Raw genomic sequence first — 24,474 nt, 5'->3', positions numbered from 1 at the left:
CATGTAAATATATTAATATATTTTATAGAAAAATGGGAGCATGGTCCCACACCTGTTAAGTAAGTGGGAAGTAGTGTCATCTAGTGGTTAATTCAAAGCTAAATGGGACAGAGACTGTGATTCAGTATCTAGTATTTACAGTATTTTTAATTTGTGTATTGATGTACTCTGCAACCTGGATGAATCAATTTTATTTCATTGTGTTTCACTAATTGAGCTACAAAACTGAGTAAAAAGTAAAGCTGTCTGGAGAGCAATACATTGAAATATCAAATACTTCAACCCTGTCCCAATCTGTTCAGATACGGCTGCTCTCCTTTTCTGCATACGTTTTTGTTCCCATGCAGTATTTCCCTCTGATAGTGCAGACCATCCTGGAACACATCTCCATAGACCTTCTGCCCATCCTCCTCCACACAACATGGTCTTAAAAACGCTGCGGTGGGAGCCTTGCATGGCACCGTATGATGAGGTAAATGAATTTACTGCTGCCTCATAGAGTAACCAAAGTTTGATATGTCTCTCATAACGTAATGGAAAACTCTTTCTACATCTGGTAATTCTTTATGAGATAGAACCTACTTTGATTAAGAAGTGGTTGTTATTCTTCCCTCTTATTTTAACATGGTCATTAGAAATTATATTCTCATAAGTCTAAAGTACTTCTTAACAGCACTTTTGGATGCAGGAAAACATGCACTTACAACTTAAGGAAATAGTAGCGCTAAGCACATACTTAAATCTAAATGTGTGATTAATTTATTTCCAGAAACACATTTAAAATATGAATGAAGTACTGTAATCTGACTATCTGATCTAGATTTTTGTCAAAAGACTTACATTACAGCTCTGATTTATACTTCTTACATAAAAATCATGGTAAGGTGCTAATATAAAAGCTAACTTCCACCTGAATCCAATATTATCCGTATGATTACCTGCTAGAATAAGTCTAAATGAATTACACATTATTATACTTTCATCAATTAAAATTAAAGAAATTAAAACCTACAGAAACAATTGAATTAAAAAATATATATACTATAGTGGACCAATTGCCATTGGACTCTTCCAGCTGCCCTTGCTAATAAGCAACTCTAAAATAACAGTGATGTCTGTCTTAAGTTTCTGCTCACAAAGCTGATTTCTGACCAGAAGGCTAGAGTATTCTTTTTCATCTAGTAAGCCCCAAAAAGTGGCAGTGCTTCTTCATATCCCTAATATTTCCTTTTCAGCTCACCAAGGCCAAAATGTCATCTTCTCTTGTAAAACAAAAAATCAAAGCCAAATGGTAAAAATGCAGTTTTGGTTAAACAAACAGTCTGTATTTCAGTGGTTTTATCTGCAGCCTGCAGAGCAACTAAACAAAGCCAAGATATTGTCCATCTCTTTGACAGACAAAGAGCCTCAGAGGTCCAGAATGACATGCCCGGGGCTGGCACGTGATTAGAGTAATTAAATTAAATAGCAGGAAACATGTTTTCCATATGCCATTGCCTGGCCACACACAAACTGTAACAGTAAATCTTTTATATTAGATTGGTTCAGGGAAATGTATAATGTTTTAAAAATGCGTGATGCCCACAAAAATAAAGTTAAAAGGAGTATAGTAGCATGCTGAATGGGCTGCCTGGCTATGATCATCAGTCTGAAATGCCAAACAAGTTCACTCCTTATTTATTTTTTAAGGTGCAGCTCAAAGTGCCCTGAGCATGTGAATATTCAGGAAGCATTACCATGTTTACATGGAAGATTAGGGCTGGTGATCTGACTCAGAGGGAAAAAAAATAAAAAAAAAGAAGTTAAGAGAAATGTCTTCAGTATGTTACAAATTGAAATTCTAACACATTTCTGCCAGTGTTCCACTGGCCTTTCTTCTTTGCAATAATTAGCGCTCCACAAGTGTATTACAGACTATTTTTGTTTCATTTCTGTTCTCTCAGCAGTATGACTTGAATGTGATTTTGGTTTTCCAGGCCAGTTTTTACAAGTTGCAACATGTTTACCCAGACCATCACGCAATCGGAAGAATTGCCCATCAGAAGAATCATCCGTCATCCCCAATTCTACCCAGCACTGAACTATCTAGCTCAGCTAGCACACTTAGGCATCTCTCTGCAACTAGCCTTCCACTGGTGGGAGATGCCCAACCAAATCACTGGTGGTTTTGCTTTGCGGTGGTGGGGGGTTTTGCTTGTTTGTTTGTTCTTTGCATGGTCAGTTTGGAAGGAACTGTAAATGGCAGCGACTGATTGTCGCTGCGATCAAATGAGCAGCCCCTCTGAGTTTTTGGCGATGACATGGAGGAATATTTCCTGTAAATAGTAAGTTCTAAAGATCACAAAATGCTTTTAATGTGAAGAGAATTAACAATTTGAGGAAAACATTCTCAGCACACGAAAACCTGCTCTTGAAAGTAAATAAAAAAATGTATGCTACAGCTTTCTGGTAGAATATGCATTGGATAATTTCCTAATCACTTTAGATGTTTCATCTTTTCCTCTATATATTTCCTTAACCCAGAGTGAAGAAACAAGAAATAAAAGAAACCTCAGTGTTTCTGATTTCAGGTCCAGCACTGAACTAAAGTGTTGAGTTTAATAATCGATAATCATACAATGAAATCAAAGTACAATCCTCCAGCTGGAAAAATAAATGTAAATTATGTTTAATAAGTAGTATAACAAAGATGATAGAATGTTGCTACTCTTGGCACAATCTCCAGTTATTATAATATTTCTCAAACTATTAAAGTGAGGTTCAAGATGTAATGAATATGGAGGCTTAAGGGTTAGGATTCTTTTTTTCCTTCTACTCTTTTGGATGCTTTCTTTACTCATTAATTATTTGATCTGGAAAAATCTTGTTTTACACTGAATCTAAGGGAATTAAAGGAGACAACAATCACAGGAATGTGAAAATCAGCATCTCATGCTTGTAGGAGGAATAAGCAGTAGCACTGGCAGGATGTCTTTTTTTTTTCTTTTTGAACTCTTTTTTTTTTTATAATCCTCTGATCCCTTACTTCTACTCCCCAAAAGCTGCAGTGAATTTCGTTTGAAATTACTTGGTCTGAATGCCCTATCAAATGTGTCTAAGTCATCATTGAAAAACAAAGCAATGAATCCCTCATTGCAATCTTGTCTGCTAGGGAGGACAAGGACGGAGAGCCCATTCTCGCCCTAACCCTGGCAGCAAGAAGAGCTGTGGCTGTGGCTGCTGAAGTGAAATGCAGTTGGATGACTTCTGCTGATACTGAAGAAACTAAATTTCTGTCTGGTGAATTTGGGTTTTGTTTTGTTTTTCCTGCGCTGCCCCTTGAAAGTATCCACTCTATTCCTTATACCAAAGATTCTTTTTTTTTCTTTTTTTTTTTTTTAAAAAAAAAACCTAAGCACCTTCTCTACTTCTTCTTAAGAACTGCTCAACATGGGGATGAAGTTCAGCAGCTACTTCCAACAGCAGCAGTCGAGGAGATGATAGTTATTTGCTAGCAATGCAAGAGCATTGCAACAGTGAGCTGCAGGGAAGGAAATTTGGTCCATACTAAGTCTGTTCTGGCAGCAAGCCAGATGTGAGATGAGTATTTTTCAGCTACTAATTTTCCACAGAACATCCAGGCTGTGCAGTCAGCAGTAAGGTTTCAACCTGCTGGATTTATTGTGCCCAAGGACATTTTTCCAATGCATGAAGCTTTTATAACATAGAAGAATGAAATACACTTGCATTGGTCCTGCTTGGTAGAAGTTGTTGCATTTACAAGATTCTTCAGGTTGAATGCAATGAACTTCAGTAAGATGGTGTCCCTCCTTTCTGACTTGTCCTCTGTGGTGTTAAAACTCTACCTCCATTTCCAAACTTATCACCTGAAATTTTTCTTTTCAATATTTAATATTCATACTAAAGCAGGAGAAGGAAAAACTTTGAAATACAAGCCTATGTGGGTAATAACTTGCTACGCATCAAGTATTAAGTGTTTTTTCTTCTGCTATCCTTAAGTTCTAGCTGAAACCAATTATTGAGAAGAGAAGGTAGACACAACAGAGTTGATCCTGTTAAGAAGATGTAGAAATCTTTAAAACACTTTTCTAACCTATCATGGCGGTCTGTAAAACAAAATTCAGTCTTTTGCAATGATACTAAATGCGCAAGCGACCATGACAGCAAGAAAGAGAACCAAACATTTAATTCTTCTTGTATTTGTCCAGATAAATTCAAAGCATCCCTTCAGGTTAAAGTGAACCACTTACTCCTGGCCTCCAGGATTGGTTACTGAAATTGCAAAGTGTAAAGGAGACTACGCTGTGAAACCTTCTCTGTGATAAGCCCCTGCAGCAAACCTGGACAACACCAGCTTCATGAAGGCAGAGCTCTGATGGCTCTAGCCTCCTGCAGAGGAGAACCCTCCACTTTATACCAACAGACCTCATGGCCTGGCAAGATCTTGGTGCTCAACAGCAGTGGTAGCCCCTTGGCTGTAAGGTTCAGGAACACAGTGGCCGGGTCTTTCACAGGACGGGACCCAGAGGGAGCAACCAGGGGCCAGCTTAGCATGTGCATGGGCTTCAGAGTGTCAGCTGCATGGTGGCAAAGTCCTGCCTGGTCAAGCCATCCCTTTGTCTTCTCACTGGATCACATCGATTTGTGCAAACCCACACTTCTCAGAAATTAAATTCATTTAGTGAGTGTTACCTTTTGTTTTTTCCTAGAGGGAAAAAGGTAATGGAGGTAAGAAGTACTTCCGTGCATGAGAGTCCAAGCTACTTGACAGCACTCAATTCAAGCTTCTTAGAAAGGACTATGCAACAGGGAGAGGTAATACTCTGAGCAATCTGCCTGATCTGTTTGTTATTCATCACAGATGATAGACATATCTCTGTGCCCATTCTCAGTCCCTTGCTGAAGAAAGGAAGTTTTGTTCTTTTCACTTTTCTGTTGCTAGTCTTGCGTTGCCAGTGCAAGGCAATGCTGAGTGCACTTTAACTGAAATCACTTGCCCTAGTGATGCTTATGCTTCTCTAGAAATGGGTGGATTTGAGCTGTTCAAGTGAGGTAACCCTGGGCTGAACCTGTGACAATACAGCTGTGTTAGTGCTGCCACTTTTATTTTTCAGTCAGAAACACCAACAGAGATGGCTTTGAAGAGCTCCATATAAAGTCTATAGCTTTAGAAAACTAAAAGCTACACAGAAACTGATCTAGTTTCTTATTCCAAACTGGGAGAAACTAAACAGAAACTATGACAAAAGACCTATAAAATTAGAACACAGATGTTCTGAAAAGTTGCCTCAAGATATCAAGGGATATACTGTTGGGCTTGGGATCCTTCAACGTCCTAAGGCAAGGTCTCAAAAAGAATCAAAAATAGTGAGAATTGAGGAGATCTCAATCACCATGGGTGTCTGTGAGCTGTTGGGTAACTAGCTTTGTCATAGCTCTCAAACTTGTGCTTTAGTAAAAGATGATCTAGAAAGAAGAAGGACTAGTCTTCCCACTGGTTATCCATCCCTCTGGGCATACAGGGAGTGCATTTCCCAGTGGCATCCTTTCCTTCTGCCCATTGGCCATCTTGGGACTGGCAAAGGCACTGAAAAAAGAAATCTGATTTTACAATCTTTAAACTGCCAACTAAAAATACTGTGGTGCTCTTCTTGATGGGTGCTAAACCAGAAGACTATGGAAAAGCTAAGGTGACTAACTGGACCCTTCCTGCTTCACAAGCTTCTTCACATTGAACCTGAGCAAAGGCTGTTTAGCCCCCACGATTTCTGCCTTGAAAATCTCACAGCTGCACTTTCACAAGCTCCTTTGCTGAGGAAATACAGGCAGAAGGACCAGCAAGGCGTCCTTGGTCTGCTGGGCAGCCAAAGGTCACAGGCCAGAACACGAGGGGAGACAGATCGCGTATTGCTCTCTGCATTAGAGCACCTATGTCTCTAAGGTATTCAGGCTGGGCTGCTCTTCCACAGCCAGCAGAATACTGAGGAACACACTCACATTTTCAGGGAAGGAAGATAATGAAAGTGTGTGTGTGTGTGACAGAAAGGAGAGAGAAACACTCAGACGTCAAAAGAGAACTCTTCCAGAAATGAAACGTCTAACAAAGCAGCTTTCCAAGAACACATAATCCTCTTCAATGACAATAATGAAATAATCATACTGTATGATACAGGAAATGATAAATTGCCTAATGGTATAAAAGTAGTATCATCTGACTGTCAAAATGTGAAGTGATAATTACTAGGATGTGGACTTGGAAACTTTCAACTCATGCTAGTTTTGTATCCCTAAGTATTTTTGTCTAGTGTTGCCCCAGAGGCCTTCTTACATGCTGCTTTCTCTGACAGAAGGGACTAGTAACAATAATCAGCGAGCTGTATCCCAGGTATCTGAAGGAAGAAAATAATATCAATACTTTGCGTTTAAAAATTGAAGCATTATGAACATTATTCAATGAAGGTATTGCTGAAGTTAAATAATTTGTCACATTGTAATGCTATCTTGTTGCTCAAATAAATTAGTTCTCAGATTCATTATGTAACAAAATAAACCTTGTTGTAAACTGTCAGCTGCAAAAGCCAAGAGGAGAGGCAAGTGAGAATAACAATCTTCTTGACAGTCGTAGGAAAGTGAATTTGATATGATCAGAAAATCTGGATTGTTTTTAAATCCAACTAGAAAAGGAAAATTATTTGGAAAAAATCATTATGATGCACTCTCAGGTAGAATCAATGTAAAGAAAAGGATTAATCTTCCTGTAGCACATTATATAAATCTACAATTTTGACTCTCTTAATAAAAGCATGATACAGATGGACGAGCCTCAAGAGTAAAGACAGAAAGCTATTGAAAATATTCAGATGGGGCTTCTCTTCATGCAGATGCAAAAATTTTCACATGATTCTTCAATTCCTTTCTCTCATTCTCGGGATAGTCTGTGTCTCATATTTGATCTGAAGACCCAGCACTCTTCAAGGCCAGAAATGTACCTTGCTGTCAGCTTGGAAGGACCAGATGTGCATGCAGAGAGCACATTGAAGACAACATCTTCCAAGCAATGTCCCTTACGTTTCAGGGCTGCATACTGTTAGAGCTAACACAGTCCATTTAAGGCAGCTATGGAAGATTAAAACAAATGCTACAGAGGCTCCACAGCCTTCAATTCAAACAACCTCATTTAACCAACTAATTAAGGCACCGAATCACTTACTTGTAAGTATCTGGTCTGTCAAAACAACTCTAGTGATTAAGGTCCCCAGGTAGCCATAACAAAGCATTAGGTGTCACTGAAGAATGATTTCAAGTTACTAAGCTGGTACCCTTTTCACCCTCAGCTGATGCTGAAGAAACCCGTGGGCCTCCAAGCGCTCAGTGTGCCTGCATGCAGAATGGGGAGTCAACCACGACGGCCTGCGGCAGTTATGGGGCCAGATCCAAAATAAGCAAAGGGGTCTGACACTTGAACTCAGCAAACGGGGATTAGGGTGCGCCAAAAAGATTCCCCCTTCTCAGTTCTGTTTGTGCATATGATTGAGTGGACAGAACCCAGACCCTAGAAGATCCTATTCCCCAGCCATGTCACCGGCTATGTGTTTTGGCCTAATCATTTTCACTTTTTTTTTTTTTTTGTGGAATTCTACATTAAGCTGAGTTAAAATGAGGGAAAAAGATGCAAAGCACAAAGTCTTTCACATGCAATGGCAAATCCCCTCAAAATCAGTGGATTGCAGTGGAAAAATACAGAATTTTATCCATGATGATGATCCATTTGCCTGAAGAGGAATTCAGCGTATAATGTTCTGATCTACATTACTCCGCTGAGAATTGAGGTACAGAAGTACTGCTACCACCCAGAGGATGGGAATTGCATAAGGAAATCAGAAACTAAACAAATAAATGAAAAGCAAACAAATATCCTTTAAGTGGATAAGGAGGACATGCTGCTAGTGGGACAAAATACAATAAGGAAATTAACTTGGCTTAACTAATTCTGGCTGCAAATTGTCAAGTGTTCATAAGGGGGAGAAATAAGTAAACATTTTTTAATTGGTCCTTGGGACTAATGTTATAAATTTCACCTTAGAATGCCAGTGAAGACAAAAACAGGGTATAGCTGGATTAAGCAACAAGGAGGTGTAGAAATCCTGATGGTGATGATGAGGATGATGATGATGATGGAGTGAAGATAGTGTATGAATGAATTCTTGAGCAGAAAAGATGAGTGGTGGTAGTATCAAAAAGCTCCTCTTTGATGAGGCATTCAACATTTAATCCTATTTTGTTAATGCCAGAAGATGCGGGAAGGAAAAGAAAGGCTAATGTTATAGTAATTACAGTTCAGTAATGAACTGAATATATTATCTTCAATAAAATCTTGAATATTATGAAGATTTTTGCCTCAATAGTAAATGTAAACTCTAAGTAAATTTCTTAATAAACTTCTGAACTGTCACCTACACTGGCTTTATTTTTTGGACAACAGGGCAGAATAGTCACTTGCTGTTCCAAAAAATGGATAAGGAGTGCACATGACTCCTGGAAAAATGATGTGACTTATGAATTGTATCAGATTATGACTGTTTTATTTATTGTGAGTGCTCTGATGCATAGATAATTAATTCAGGAAAAAGTAATGGTTATGGCTATAGCTACCAAACCAGGAATTTTGAAAACTGGAAATATTTAATGCTGCTCTTCTAACTCTGACATGAGTATTTAGAAAAAGGCATCTCCATAAAATTGCTCTTGGTGAGAAAATTTACAGACACCAGATTCTAAACATGTAATAACCTACAGGGTAAGTACTACCATGTTTTACTGTTAATGCTCTTAAGCTCTGCTAAGCTAGAACTTGACTTTTCATGCATTACTGATGAATTTGTTTTTTGATGTTCTACAACTGAAAATAATTTCATTGCATTTGCAGAAACACATATTCATGTTGCTAAAAACATTTTATTTTAGTCAAAATGCTACCAGCATCAAATTAGTTAAGAGCCAATGCAATTTAAATCAACAGGATTAAATAAAATGCAACAAATTGCTGAACTCTTGCGCTAGTAATAACTCATATATTTTAGGTAAATTTCTCTCTGTAAAGCTGAAACAAAGTTTGGGAAAAGCCATGAACCAGGACGGTATTTAACATCTTAGGGGAAAATACTTAGGTGATTCTCTGAGGTAGGATTTGACTCTTTCTTCCATAACTGCTTTGAAGACTGAAAAGTTTGTGGAGCCCCCTTCCCTCCCCTCATTTTTATAGGTGACCTCTAGTCTTGTGAAGGTCTTGAAGAATACCAAAAAGGTAAGCATAAGTTCAGATTCAGATGGATACCATTTGGGTTCTAGATGGACTTTAGAAATGTAATGGTAATTATTTCAGTTCATCTAAATTTGGGGTCATTAGGAACCAAGAGCTTGAGATTCAACTTTATCTTTCCAAAATGATGTTATTTATGATCACATTGTCGAGACGAATGTCATGATGGAAAAATGAGCATGCATCAATAGTATTTTGACATTCACTAAAACTTGTAATGGTTGATGTAGGATAAAACAAGAGACCAAAAATAGACTTTGTGTAATCATTGTAAAAATAGTGTAATAAAAACATTGCTCCTGAAAACTTCAATTGCTTCAATAATGTGTAGCAAGCGCATTTGTTTATACAAAAGCTAAAGCACAACTATACACAAAGTCAAATATCTGAAAGGGGATCTTTTAAAAAAAAACTTTATTTGAGAAAGGAAGAGACTTATATCAGAAGGCAAAAAAAGGGAACATACAAACAGAATATATTTACAACACAAAACAAGAGATCACCTCTAAGGGTGTAAATTATAATAAATACAGTAGATTTAAAACGTAAGAGACAATTATCAATTAGAAATGTGGTTGTTTAAACCCAGTTTTCCTTTTCACTGGTTCCAGGTAGTTTCTCTACTTCAATTTTATCCAAATTTGTAAGAGACTGTAGTTGAAGTCCACTAATGTACTGGGATTTGTCACCTGAATGACATTATAAAAATATCTTTTCTCCTTTGTGAATACATGTCTTTGAAGTGATATCATACAAAAGTCTTCTCATTTGCAAGTTTCTCCCAAAATAAAATGTATCATGAAAGATGCACTATCCCTTTTTGACAAAGTTGAAGTTAGGTTTTCAAAAAAAAGGTTTGTTATATAGAATGGGGAAAATATTTAATTTCAGCGCTATATATGTTTCTCTCTTTTCAAAGAGAATGTGATTTTTCAATCCAAGATGTTGAAAGATTATTATTAAAATATGAGGCACACATAAAAAACACCTGCATTTTGTCAATTAGTAAATCTTTCCTATAAAAGATGATCTAATGTTTCAGGAAGCCTTTCATTTTGTAGTGACCATTTAGTCATTTAATTTGTTTAGAGGTCTTTTTAATAAAAAGGATAATGTATCTTTAGAAGCTGTAACATTTTATGAGAGATTTAATAATATTAGAGCAAAATGTAAACAACACATGCTAACATATATTAGAACAATTTCTACATTTGGCAAAACAACTATCTCTTTTGAAACAGGATACTGCACCTTAAAATACCTTAGCTTTAGAAATATAAATATTTTTAATAGAAAAAAAACTGACAGGGATTCCAGGTCAGTTTGGGATTATCCATATTAAAGGGGGTCTTAATACAATGAATCTTTAACTAGCTTAACAAAAGTAAACCTATAAAACAAGGTAAACATATCAAAAGGGAATATGAAGGAAATGTTTCACTGGAAAGCTTCCTTAACAATTTCCCTACTCGCTTTGTTATTTTCTTTGACAATAAATCAATTCATAGAGTGCCTTTAAAAACAGAGAGAACACCAGCCCGTTCCCCCTGCCTTACATTCCTCAGCACATGAATCACTTGGGCTTCCTGTTTCCATAAGGCATTTCCTGCTCCCCCCTCGCAGAATCACTTTTCTGCAGGAGAACAGCAGGGACCTGACAAAGTAGCGACTTAAATAAACAGGCCCTTCCACTGCATCCAGCATCGCCTGCTCCGATTTTCCAGCGGCCAAAAGGACCCCAGCTTTCGGAAAACGCACCGGCCGAACGCACTTTGCTTTTCAGCACTGCTAAAGCACTCTACAGGGGGCTGCACTTTCCTTTTGCCAGGATGGCATTTTACACATAGTCACTGTTTCAGAATGCGTCCGTGAGAGCTAGCAGGAAAGGTTATGTGAGATGGCATGCTTAATCTTTATTTAAAAAAATAAACGCCTGATTGGGTATCAGATAGGTCTGCTCGTTTCCTGCAAAATCATAGTATCTGACTGGAACCTAATGCTGCGTTTTGCTTCTTGCCAGTATTTGCATCTGCTTCATTTGAGGATGTCTCTGTGGACAGTATCATCAAATAAGACAGAATGAAAAATAAACTAAGCAGTGCAAAAAAGAAAACAATGCAAATTTCAAACAGTGCCTTGCTTTGCATCTTTACATCCACCTTGTAATTCTGGTCTTCTCTAAGTTATACTTTATACACAAACCCAGAACCACCAATATAGCAGTCAGTACCGGTCTACTGGGGAGAAAATACCCTATTGTTAACAGTGTTCAAGACTACAGCATGATACATTATATACAGATAGATGAAAGCAAAAGTCAGAGGACTCGAAGTCAGAGAACAAGACTGTTTCATCAATCAGGTCTGGAAACTAGTTCCAGCAATTGCTGATCTCAACAAGCTAGGCGATACAAGCTCCGTTTCACTAGAACTAAGCAATGTCATGGCAATCCTGGCCTTAATACATATTCTAGTTATTATGCAAAGCTTTAGGTAGAGTAATTGACTGCAACAGGTATTTCTCTCAACTAGTGGCCTTTAAGGAAGAGCTTCACTATGGTTACAAGTGTGCATACAACACCTCTGCCGTTGTTAAACTCCTCAAACGATACACTGGGATTTGCTAGTTCAGTGAATCAAAACACAACTGCTGACCAAAGCCTAGAAAACGCACAAGACGTTCAGATAATAACCTTAATGACAAATCCTGGAGCTAAATCTTTGCCTATTACCTGTTGCATAAAAGCAGCTTGCTCCCCAGACTCCATTTGCTGGCTCTGAGTATCCTCATCACTGTCGGGCGGCTCCTCTTTGACTTTCACAGCCCCCACCTGCTGTCCTATTCTGTCATCCGCACCAGCACTGCTGCTCTCAGCCCTACTGCTGGCACCGCTAGCGGGAGCTCCTTCCTCCTGCAGCGAGGGGTCTCCGTGCAGCTCTTCCTCAGCTTCCTCCAGGTGACTGCCGGGCTGCTTTAGCTGCTCGATGGACTTGGACAGCATCTGGAAGGAGGAGGAGGGCAACGGTTAGTGTCTCTGCAGACGGCAAACACTGGGAATTGCTAGATGTGCACTGGTAAAAATCAAGCATCCGCAATAAAACCAGGTAGCTGTGCACCTCTAACAGACCAACGTGTAGGAAAGAAAAGAAATGAAGTTCGTAAGCAAAGCGGCACTTGTTAGCCAGCAGCAGAAAATAGCATATACGTAAAGAGTGCTACACAATAATATTAAACCAGTAATAAGGCAGAAAAATGAAAACCCATTACACATCAATCACCATGAGTAATATTGTTAAAATTTTGCTATAAGGAAATCAGTAAAACATGATTTGTCTCACCATGATCAAATAAACCTAGAAAGGAAAAAGCATCTTTTACCATTATACTTGTATTCTCTCCTTTTTCCCTGCTCTGGTCCATCCCCACAGCTAAAGTCTTTCAAACTTGAGATATATGCTGGGTTACTGGATAGTTTGAGTAAAGTTTTTTTTTGAAACAGTCTATGGGTGTTGTAGTTCTTTGCTTTCATCTGCTTGCTAACGCATATTGGAAAAAGCTGCCCCAGTGCAGGGCAGGTTTGTCATGTGTAGCTTGATTCAGGAACGCACACACAGCCAGCAAGATGAGCTGACAGATCCGTCTACAGGCTTCAGTCACAGAAACCCTTCATTCTGGAGGCAAAGGGAACAAAACGGCTTACTAAAAAAAAAAAAAAAAGAAAAAAATCCTTTTCCATTTCTCTAGGCAAAGCAAAACGCATTTCCTTCATGGTGCAGGTGGCACTGCTCTAAGCCGAGGAATACTTCCTCGAGCAACTAATCCAAAGTGTCTCCTTTTAATAAGTAGGGTCTGGAAAATTTCAGTTGTTTCTTGGGGGACAATGCTGACCAAGAAGGCACTGAATTGAGCTGCGAGTATTCATTCACATTGGGCACACAAACTTCTGTCGCTTAGACAAACATCTGGGGGTGATCCTTCCCCATTCCTTAAGCAGGGAAAAGAAAAAAGAAAAAAAAAGAAAAAGAAAAAAGGAAAGAGTCTGGCTGGCTGCCTGGCTGCCAAGCAAATACAAGCTGCAACATCTGTGTGACAGACTATCATACAGAGCTACAAGAGTCACTGATGCTGATCCATCTGTAAAACGTTCCATATGCCAGTGACTTGACATCAGGTGGGTTGTTCTGGCAGGAGAGCCAAGAGAAAGTGGGAGCACGTCCACAGCTAAGACACCTAGATAGCTCACTACTGCTCTCTTTTATGCTTTTTCACTTTTATGGCAGCCTCCTCCTCCCTGATGCTGCGATATGGCACAGATCTTCGCTGCTGTGGACCTTTCTGATTCAGCACTTTATGTCCTGCAGTATTTAACCTTTCCATAGTACAGCCTCAGATGCTTTTTGCATGCAGTCAGAGGCACGACACAAGCATGTGAGGGGTAGGGAGACTACGCTGGTATGTTGATTTGCACTTGGATTTGCAGTGGCCTGCTCCCACAGAAAGGAAGTCAGAAGGAGATTTGCTCCAGACTTCAGTGATGGCAGGAGCTAAGCAAATTCAACTTTGTAAAGCTCTGCGAAATTAAAATGTTTTCATAATATTTTCAGAATAGATTTCACAAACTGCATATTTATGCAGAATCTTATTTAAAAAAAAAAAAAAAAAACCTTTACACTGGGACCTGATGGTAAAATTGAGAATAAAGCCAAAACCCAGCTACAAGTTGCTGAACTTCAAGGAGTTCAGAGGGAGGTAGAGAAGGAAAGAGGTTACAAGTACAATCATTTCCTCTCATAGAACAAGCACAAAAAAAAAGAGGCTGAGGGCATGGGCAGAAGCCAAAATCACTAAAATCGCCCCGTTTGGCCAGTCTGCTAAGACACAGTTGTCCCATATCTCCATATGAGCAGCAGACATTGCTCAGGTCATTTCACTGTACAGTTAGATGCTTCTGCTTAAGCTAAATATTAAAATCCTTCACTTCAAATTTCAACTTACCAGAAATACATATTTTATAGGGATCTATCTTAGTCCAATAGAGGACTTTCTTCTGGTTTTAATACACAATTTTGATTTTGAGAAGATGATTGCTTAATCTGAGCTCTACTCGCAGCACATTTAAAAATAATAACAAATGTGTTTTATCTAATGAATTCAAATGGAACTGTACAGATTGAGCTTCTCAAACCAGCACATCACATATTACTCTTATAGCTATCCCAAGTAAAGGAGTCACCCAAAAAATAACTTCATGATAATGTAGCCTTTATTTTTTCTCCTTTCATTTTCAGGAAATTAAACTGTAAGGGACGTGCCAAAGTAAACAGTGGCAGCAGGAGAGGAAGCATTTACGGAAGTCAGATCTATTGTATAGCTGTAAGAGTCTCACCAAAAAAAAGACATCAAAGACAATCTAACCTGCTTGGTTGTACAGAAAAATGGACTGAGGATAAATAATCTGGGCACTGCAACAAACCATTTTATAATTTTTTTTCAGTTGCAGCCATTGTCTTTGTGTCCTCTCTGTAATGACAAGCTCTTGCAAAACATGTAAATTCTAAAGACATTTTAAATAAAATGTCTTTACAGAGAGACAAAGGACAGAGAAGAGTCCTGCAACAGCTACCTTTTCTTTAAAGATTGTTGATCTTAAATACACAGCTGTTGTTTCAAAGAACTTATTCACAGAACACACTTTCTCTCCTTCCATCCTATGGCTACTAGTTTGCTTTTACTAGCCCTGTATACTATTAGCTGGCCTGAATCATCATGACACCTGCTCACTGCTTTCTCGGTTACCCAAACAGTACAACATTTCTCAGGGGTTTATTTATTGACCAAAATCATTCTTCTCCATGCAGTTTAAATATTAGTTCTCAATAAAGGAGAAAATGCACTCGCTATTTTTTCAGGTTTCGAACTATTTTTGCTATTGGTGTAGTTTTGTATCCTTCCTTTCTCCCCAGATAAAAACACTATTAGAAATATTTGAAACAAGAAATACCCATATCACCTTCAGAAGATGCTAGTCTGAAAGGTTCAGCTGGAAAGCTATAACCTCCCTTGTGACACCTTTAATGAAATTATGTCCATTTACTTCAGGTGAAGCTTGGATACAAACAGTCTTTGATATTACATTAGGAAGCAATCAGAGAAGTAAATGAATAACCTGGAGTTAACTATTTCTATAAGACATTCCTATTGACAATAAGTATCTTCCCTTTTTAATTTTTTATTTTGTTTCTGCTGTTTTGTTTTTCCACCTCAATAAAGCAGTAGAAACATCCTTTTTTAAAAAAAAATTAATAAGTATTGGCCAATTATCATAAGCATCCGAAGTGGAGACAAATTTTCAATCCTTATACAATTTTGTCATTTATTTTTTCACCTCACAGTCTTACTCAATCACTCTTTTCCTATAAAAAGATACTCTGCACTTGAATAAAACTGAAATTCAGGTACTCCTTACTTAATCTTTAAAAAGTCTCCAAAGCTGTATCCATAATTTTGTGCACATTGCAAACTGCCTCACTATTTTAGGTTGTACTACCGTACTACTCCAATACAAAAAAGAATTTTATCATAGAAAAATATTTGCGAACACTTTTAACCTTATAAATACATTATTATAAGAAAACATGCACTGTTCCCATACTGATTAAATGAATTGTGGTCACAGTGAAGCCAGTGCTAGCTTGTCATTTGCTTCAGTAGAGGTAGGGTTTTACCCATCATACACACTGATAAAAATAACCTTTAAAGGCAGAGGTCTCCATTCACTTATTGCTCACATTATCTGTTCTGAGATTTTCTTGAACTGAGACTTCCGCCAGTGGCTTTGCACTTCCATTAGTTATATCACTTTTGTTTCCTTTGTAAGTGGAAAGGTCTAGGAGTTTTAGATGCAGAGATACATCCATAACATCAAGATCTTAATTTTTTATGGTAGCAGCAGTCTTTGAGTACCTGATTGCCATAATTTTTACCGGGGGTTTCAGTCTCATTATTGAGCAGAATGAACTTCAGCAATAGTGATCAAAGGGCCTTATGATGAAATAAGCTGTCGCTTGAACAGAAGTATATTAAAGCTGACAACAGCAAAGCCGATCTTCCTAAAGACAAGTGGAGTTCAGGTTACTGCATGTTCGTTATTATTTTTCCCCCAGAGACTGGGACAAGGGTTTCTACCTACTTTTGGATGAGATGTCAACATTTGCATTTGAGCTAGAATATTTTCAGAAGGTCAGTGGACTAGGTATAAATGTCAGACCTCAGCAGAGATGTTTACCATTTCCCACATCAAAACCCAACATCTGACAGCTGATCAGAAATAATCCACAGGGGATCTTCTCTTTTTTGGAAAGGACAGACGCACATTTCTTGGCACTAATATGTTTTCAGAGTGGCAATGATTCATTCAAACGATGAATTCTTCACCTCTGATCTGTTAGATTTTTGCTTACTTTCACCTTTAGAGCAGCTCTGGCTTGGTCTTGGAGTATATTATTTTATCGAACAAAATAATTGCTTAAATGTAAGAGATATGTATAGGGTTGAGGGATTGAAGAAAAATTGTTGCTCTCTCCCTCTTTCTGTCATTGCAGTAAGATTTTGCCCACATTTCCAATGAAAATGATCTAACCTAAAAGATATTTCAGTGTGTTCTGACATATGCCATATAATCTTAGTCCATGGTGAAAATTAAAATATTGAGTTCTGCTGAAATATTCTGAGGCCTTAAATGCTTAAGTCCTAAACATCAAGAAATAAATATTAAAAAAAAAACAAAGACAAACAAACAAAAAACGGAACAAGAAACAGAAGAGAAACTGAAAATACTGACTTGTTCTACACTCTTGATCAACTGGTCTTGTCAGCTTAAAATTGTTCTTGTTAAAAGCAAAAACTTTTAAGAGAATGTTTGAGCACTTTTCACTAAATAAAGCATTCTTCTCACAACCAAAAAGGATGGAATTATACATTTTTTGCAGACTTCATCATCTGTAGAAGAGCAAAAGGCAGAACAATGGAAAATAACAAATGCAAACAACTCCCTCCATGCAAGCACAGACTCTTCCTAAGAATTGAGAAGATGAGGGGTTATTTTGCTTCTTGGTCTAAAACACCTCTTGTTTTCCAGGCTGATGGCAGTCTTTTTACTTTCTTATCCAGCTAGCTCTTGGGAGGTTCAATATATTCATGGTTAAACTAAAATGAAGCCACCTAATCTCTTCGTATGATTCATATTTGATTTATTTGACTCAAGCTTAATTCTGGCATTCAGGACAAATGTACCTATCTGTCATATCAGATACCCCAAATGTTATGGTAAAATTTATTTTAATCAGCATATGATCTAACAAAAACACGTAAATTTGGTTCATTCCCTTGCGAGGAATGCTTGATCAATAACCAAACACTTTGCAGTGAATCCCCCAAAAGAGCACAAAGACTCAGTACTTTTTACTACTAAAAATTATTTTCTCTTCAGACAGTTGAGGGCAGGTGAAATGTTTTCAAAACCCGAGGCTACAAGATGAGCATATGCCATCTTGATTAAACATATGGAATGCATAGTCAAAGAAAAGCCAACTGGAGTCCTAGTTGAGTAATCAAAACACCCAAGCTGAGAGGGGTTAACATGCGAGGATCAGTCCTGAACTTTGAAGTTTTCTGGTCTTCATTTTTCCTAATTAAGACAAGATTTAATAACCAAACCACTGTACAAACTATGTACTTAAACTCTAGGTTTGTTTCTAATTTTGTTGGGAATTCCTGGTAGATTCCAAAGAATTGGAACCCCATGGGAAGTTCACCCAGTAAGGTGGACTGATTCTTTTTTTTTTTTTGCTTGTAGGTACCAGGCCTAAATGACCACTTTTCATCCTTTTTCTGTCGTTGACTCTAATATATAGTTATGAATTAATCCAAATACAGATTAATATATTTTAATATAATTGTTTGGCAAACAATTTCTGGAAGGTTTTAGTAAGAGCAGAAGAAAACTCTTTAGATAAAAGCACTCGATCATTTGCATATCTACATTTCAGAGTAGGGAACAGCATCACATTTCTTCTAGAAGCACTGGCTACTAATAAATGTGTACATATATATATATCTGTATATATATATATATATATATATATATAGGTTCTGCTGTTATTTGTTTATTAGTGCATGGTCCTTTTGTTTTTCTTCTAGGAATAAGGTATTATTCCACATGGAAACAGGGGTCAAATTCAATTCCACCTGATGATAGAAATAGTGCATTGCTTCTCTTTCTCATTTTTTGTTGTTGTTGAGTTTTCTACTGCCATGTAGATAATGAACATTGATGTTGCTAAGCAACTTGAAGAGAAAGAATTATTTTAATAAAAGTTGATTATTTTTTTCAACTGATCAATAAAAAAGGATAAATTTAATCAGCTGATTGGCTTCTAATTAGTTACATACATACTCCACATACTATTACGTAATGAGTAGGCTTAACGTATGCCTCAAAGTCAGCTGGATGGAATGCTTTCTGAACTGGAAATGGCAAATAAAAAAGTTGAATGGGAACTCAGTAATCTTTACGGCATCAATCACTTATTCAACAGGAAACCACCTGCAATTTAAAGCTGTAACACTATGTGATCCCTATTTCATTCAGTTATATTTTCATGGATGTCAACAACCACAAACTTATTTCGTATAATTTTTGAGATAGCTGAAAATGAATATCTATACAAAGGCACATAAAATACGCATAAATGAGGTACAATAACCTGTCTAGTTTGAGCTACCTCTTGGCTCCAGTACTCTGCTTTGTTATAACCTTTCAATCTTTAAATTTAGAGGAAAGGCCTTTTTTTGGCAACTCACCTTATTCATGTGGATCTGTTGCTGGTACTGTTTCTGCTTCTCCAGAAACTGTTGATGCTGCTGCTGGATAACCAGCTGGGCCAAAGTACTCTGAGGAAGAGGAGCTGACTGGGTTCGATTCAGTGGCCTGTGACGAGGCAGTTTGTGGGCACCTCTGATGCCAGGTGAGACTCTTTCCTTTGCTGCTAAAGGAGACTGAGGATGAAGAGGAACCGCTCCTGCAAAACAGTGACATTAGCAATAAACTAATAGACCTAATAGCAGAGAAACCTGTCAGTGTGAAGCAGGGGGTACACTACAGCAGTCTGCATCAGCACTGATGCAGCGGAGTATGGATCACATGCCTAGCCACACTGGGAAGTTCAAGAGCTGCAACCGAATGTGATGAAGCAAACGTTCCCTTTTCTGTAATGACTGAATTCTTTCATGCTAAAAGAGTGTAGCAGAGAACACTGAAGTGGGTCAATAAAACACCGCACTTTTTTTCTCCCACCCTTCTGCTTCTTCCAATGGTCAAGTTCTGTAGAATTTGTATTACCATGTTCAATTTAACACAAATAAAATGTCATTAAAACACTTAAATTAATACTATATTGAAGCCATGATCATTACCAGTAACAAGAAGCTTCTGCTGTCTCATTTGTTCTTTCAGTAACAGATGTTGCAAGAGAGCTTGGTGGCTGCTATTTGGCTTTCCCTCCAAAGCAACATGGGGATGAGCTGAAGCCGGAGGAATGCTCCCCCCGTACTGTCCAGCCAAGGTCACTCCTTGTCTGAGAGCCTGGGTCTCTCCCTTCTGCTTTTCTTTGAACGATGATGAAGCCTGTCAGAAAAACAGTGGCATTTGTAAATGCTTCCCATAGATCTAGTCTTTTATAACGCCACAGAAATGGTCTGATGCCATACTTTTGAATATATACATACAGAAAAAAAAAGCTAAAATGTCTGCCTTATGCTTTGCCTGGGAGATGCAAAAGGGTGGAGGAGCATGCCAGTTCAATTTAACACCACGAGAAACTGAGTAATGGAATCATTCGAAAAAAAAAATCAGTAACAAAAGCCAAAGGAAGGAACGACTGATCAGAACATTATTAATGAAATGGCAAGACTGAGATCTATCCTTAAAATCCTTAAAGATCTTTCCACAATCTCCTGTGCAGGAAAAGAGAGGATCAGAGAAAATAGTTCACATTGAGGTTGGATTATGCAGGGATTGTTTTTTAACATAATTTTCCATCAGACTGCAAGTTAATCAGTAAAACAAAACAACTACCTGTATTAATGGTAAGCTATTACTTTTCCTGGAGCGTTCTCTGACTCCCTGAAGGACAGCACAGATGCAAGTTATCCCCTTTGCAAAGTAAATTTTTATAGTTAAATTCTGATCTACTGAATCATCAAGAACTCTTGTATGTGTAAGGCGCTTCACAGAGTCCTTATAAATGGCTTGGTTATTGATGGGAGGCCTATTTTTGGAAAGCTTTGGTCTAACAGAAAAATATGTTGAGGCCTGCAGGTTACCAGCCATGGAAGGGCATGGTAAAAAAAAGTCTGCATTCCACATACTCTGATGGAGCAAACTAGGCTTTCTAATTCACATTTTGGGGCATATGCTTACTTCACACTCTGCCATCACCGTTCCCTGAAAAGCAAATGCCAAAGGAAGCTTTACAATTTACAGCTACTTATTTTAGCAACAGAAATAAACATTAGTTACATAAATCAACCCCTTTGTTTTTTCAAATGCCAAAAGTAATATCTGGTGCTAGCTGACCACATCAAAAGCTCTTACAATTTGAGTGAGAAAATTAAAGATATTTTCATTTATTTTGCTTATGTTATAAATGTTCTTTGAACCTAGTCATATGTTTTTTGAATTAGCTAGGAAATTTTGATGATATGGTTTGGAAAAGCAAGCACTACTTTTCATAATCAGTTCAGTTTTTCCATCCCTTAAAAACAATAATTTGCTTATAAATACCCCATGAAAGGCTTCTGGAGAACTGACTTAGAGCTTATACAGTTTTCCTCATAAAGGTCACTATCTGATCTTAAAAGGCTGGACTGCAGCAATGTACTATTGGTCACTTTTAAAGTTGTCACTTACACTGATGTGGGATTGTACTGCTGGAAGTCCCAGGGTAATGTTGGGCAGAGAAGGCGATGTGTACAGACTCAACAAGTTCACTGATTCTTCCTGTATCAAAAGACGTTGCTGTGAAACCAGATGCTGGAATAAAGTGGAAAAACAGCAGATGTATGAGCTCCAAGCTTTTTATCTTGGTTACTTTATCCTGGTTATCCTGCTATGTTGAAAGCCTAATATGCATCATGCATTGGTTTGTGTCCCATTGGAGTTCCTGATAAGAAAAAGCACTGTCCCTCTAGAACAGTTATTAATATTTCCTGTCTTAAGAAAACAACTGGTATTTGTTTGGGATTATGCTTTAGTTAGTAAGTCAAATTTCTACGCAAAGCCCAAATCTTGAGGATGCCTCGACCATTTCTTTCATCACCTACTCTTTCATTACTGTAAGTTCAGTAGGAATTTAGACAATATTTTGAAGACTGTAAGATAAAATGTAAAGCACAGTTTGCCTTTTGGAACAATGGAGATTCATCCCTCAAGGTATATGAGGATATATATAGATAAATCAAATGAGAATGTACTAGACCTTTACTTACTAGGGTTATTAAATTTTTTATTGCAGCAGTATGAAAAGCAACTCACAAGTAGACTATTTTTTTCTAATTCTTATTGTGATATGGGGAAGTTTCAGTCATATGATTTAGTTTATTATTTAGACCAACTACGGCAGAATTGCCACACCTTCCATTTAAAACAAATGTAGTCTGTCCTCTCTCTATATATACATATATAGGAATAGCAACCCGTGATTCTCTGACAGTGGGATACTCCTGCACAGCTTTCCGAATGCTACTCAACTAAAAATCTTTAACACTTGTTTTAAATACTTATGAGGATTTTCAAGGACATGGAGTTTCCGATATATTTTAAATCACTGTCAAGCAGAAACTGACATTCAACAAAGATCACCCATTGCCTTCCCAATTTAGTTTCACTGGGAAGAAACATAAAAAGTTACATTACCACAACAGGAATCTTTTTGAAGCCTTTGCCTCTCTGCTTTAACAGTCATGTTTTTCAACATGTGGTCTAGTATAGTTGCTTGAATTACACTTTCTGTTTAACTCTTGCTTCCCCCCCAGAACTTTAACACAATAAGAGCTACAAAGGTCTTATTAGACTTAGGAACTCTGGCATGATATGGTCCCCAAGGGACCAACATCCTTGAAAAAGAATACCCTGTGTAACAGTATGACACAGTGACTGCTTTCTTCCCAAACAAAAAGCATATGGGACTCCAATAATAGACCACCTCCAAGAGGGATACTGCACACTCGGGCTTTGACTAAAGTAAATATAATAACTTGTCAAGCATGTTGTGGGGAGCTGTAGATTTTCCCCTGGACAAACCTGGAATATCAATTAACTCTGTAAAATACTTTGTGCTAATACAATGCAACTTCAGACCATCAATGAAAAGTGGTTAAGCACAAAAACACAGGATGTTATTCCAAAACATAACCTTCCTCATACAGTTTGTTTGGAGATACGACCTAACACTGAGACAATAACAGTAGAAGTCTATCTCTGTAATTTTCTCTTGGTACCTAGGGAATGTCAACACACAGGATACGAAACAAAGAAGCTTCACTTGTATATTACATTAATTCCTGGCTAACAGTGCTTTGCCTTGATAACATCCCTCTTTGAGGATTATTAAACCAAACATGTCCAGACTATGGCGATATCAGTGAGAAAGACTATAAAAATTTAACTAAAAAAGGATGCTGCAGCAGCTGCAATATGCCTAGAATATCATCACATTGGTACTGACTCCAGCATCTACACAGCGCTACTCCAAAAATTCATGTTTCCTTTTTGTTTTTTAATATGCCACTGCTACCTTCCAAGATTTGAATTAGCAAGTGAACCAGCTCTAGGGTGTAGAGAAGAAGAACTCATTTTCACAACATTAAGGCCAAGCATGATTGCTACAAGAAGCCAAATCAATTGTTACGTAGCATGAAAGCATAATGTTAAAATAGGAACTTACTAATTAGAGCATTTACATCCAAATTGTAATACCTCTCTTAACTGGTCATTATTGTTTTAGGAAATAACTGATCAAAAAAATTAGTAAGTATTTGCACAAATGGCAGACCAAATCCTATCTCTGAAAGAGTTTAGGAGTCCACCTGCATGGATTAGTGTCCAAAGTATATTGATGTACAACTGCATGTCTACAGCTGCAGCTTTTCCTTTTACACTATGGATAAAATGCTGAGACAGTGGCGTAGATTTAAGATGCCGGTAGTGTCACTGGCAGCACAATGCTCCTTCTCCACGAAGAGCTGGTGATCTAGATAGGCAACTAAGAACAACTACCCTCCAAATACTTACTACATTTCTGAATCTTGATTTCTGTTGCTTAAAATATCCTGTCAGTGTAGTTACTTACTTTCTTAAGATACAGCAGTGGTGATGCACTGCTATGTTTAATTATTATACATCTATTTTCTTACCTGGGCTGGCTGAGATGCAGGAACAACTATTTCATACATCATACATCTATGTTACATATAAAGTGAGGAAGAGGAAGTAGTTTGCCTCTAATACTTCAAAAATGTGGAGCTACAGTAGGGTGGTCATGGCTTTGAATATTTTCAGTTCATTAAGTTATTTCATAAAGCTTTTTCTTTTGTGTCTATAGTTAAAAAATGAGGCAGAATCTTTCCACATACATGTGAAGCAGACTTCCCCAGGTATTCAGAAACTTACACACTTTGCCCCTATCCCTTTGCAAAGAACACCTCACAGAGTATTAGAAATGTAGGGTTACATAAAGCAAATATGTGTCTATCTATCTGCCTTGCGTGTCATTCATGTCTCCTGTATAATCAGGAGATATCCTAGGAAATGCTGCTCTCCACAGTGCACAGTGCAAGTGAAAGAGGAAGAACATGACCTGAAGCCCACTGACACCAGATGGAAACTCTCCTTTGCTTTCGGTGGCTTTAGAGCAGGCTGTGTACACCCAACATTAATCATTTCACATGACCTAGGCAGGTTGTCCTCTGAACTCAAGGGACATGCTGTGCAGGGGCCCAAACCTGCTTGCATTTCTCATGCAAGAAAGATTTAGGCCCAGCACAGCAGGTGACCTGAAAGTGTATGGTACACTACCCGAGACAAATAGCTGCTGCGG

The 24,474-nt window shown here is 37.9% G+C and overlaps 1 protein-coding gene across 5 annotated transcripts in view; it reads right to left on the bottom strand.

Annotated features, from left to right (window-relative positions):
- The window catches only part of HDAC9 (histone deacetylase 9), a 126,543-nt gene that overhangs the window by 29,669 nt on the left and 72,400 nt on the right, over window positions 1-24,474 (bottom strand). For 4 of the 5 annotated variants that reach the window (XM_088533502.1, XM_088533504.1, XM_088533505.1 and 1 more), the window contains exons 8-11: window positions 21,288-21,410; window positions 19,793-20,003; window positions 19,181-19,398; window positions 11,520-12,320 (exon numbers count right to left, since the gene is read on the bottom strand). In XM_088533502.1, coding sequence (XP_088389628.1) covers window positions 12,000-12,320; window positions 19,181-19,398; window positions 19,793-20,003; window positions 21,288-21,410 — 873 coding nt within the window. In that variant the 3' untranslated portion in view covers window positions 11,520-11,999. Of the gene's footprint in view, window positions 1-11,519; window positions 12,321-19,180; window positions 19,399-19,792; window positions 20,004-21,287; window positions 21,411-24,474 lie in introns of those variants that run through there. The other variant, XM_088533507.1, reaches the window with a different exon arrangement.

The sequence above is a fragment of the Tinamus guttatus genome, unplaced genomic scaffold (genome assembly GCF_059628265.1).
Source record: "Tinamus guttatus ecotype Peru unplaced genomic scaffold, ASM5962826v1 Tinamus_guttatus_pri_ptg000503l, whole genome shotgun sequence".
Taxonomy (NCBI): domain Eukaryota; kingdom Metazoa; phylum Chordata; class Aves; order Tinamiformes; family Tinamidae; genus Tinamus; species Tinamus guttatus.
The sequence above is the reverse complement of the archived record's forward strand: the minus strand, read 5'-3'. Positions and strand labels throughout refer to the sequence as shown.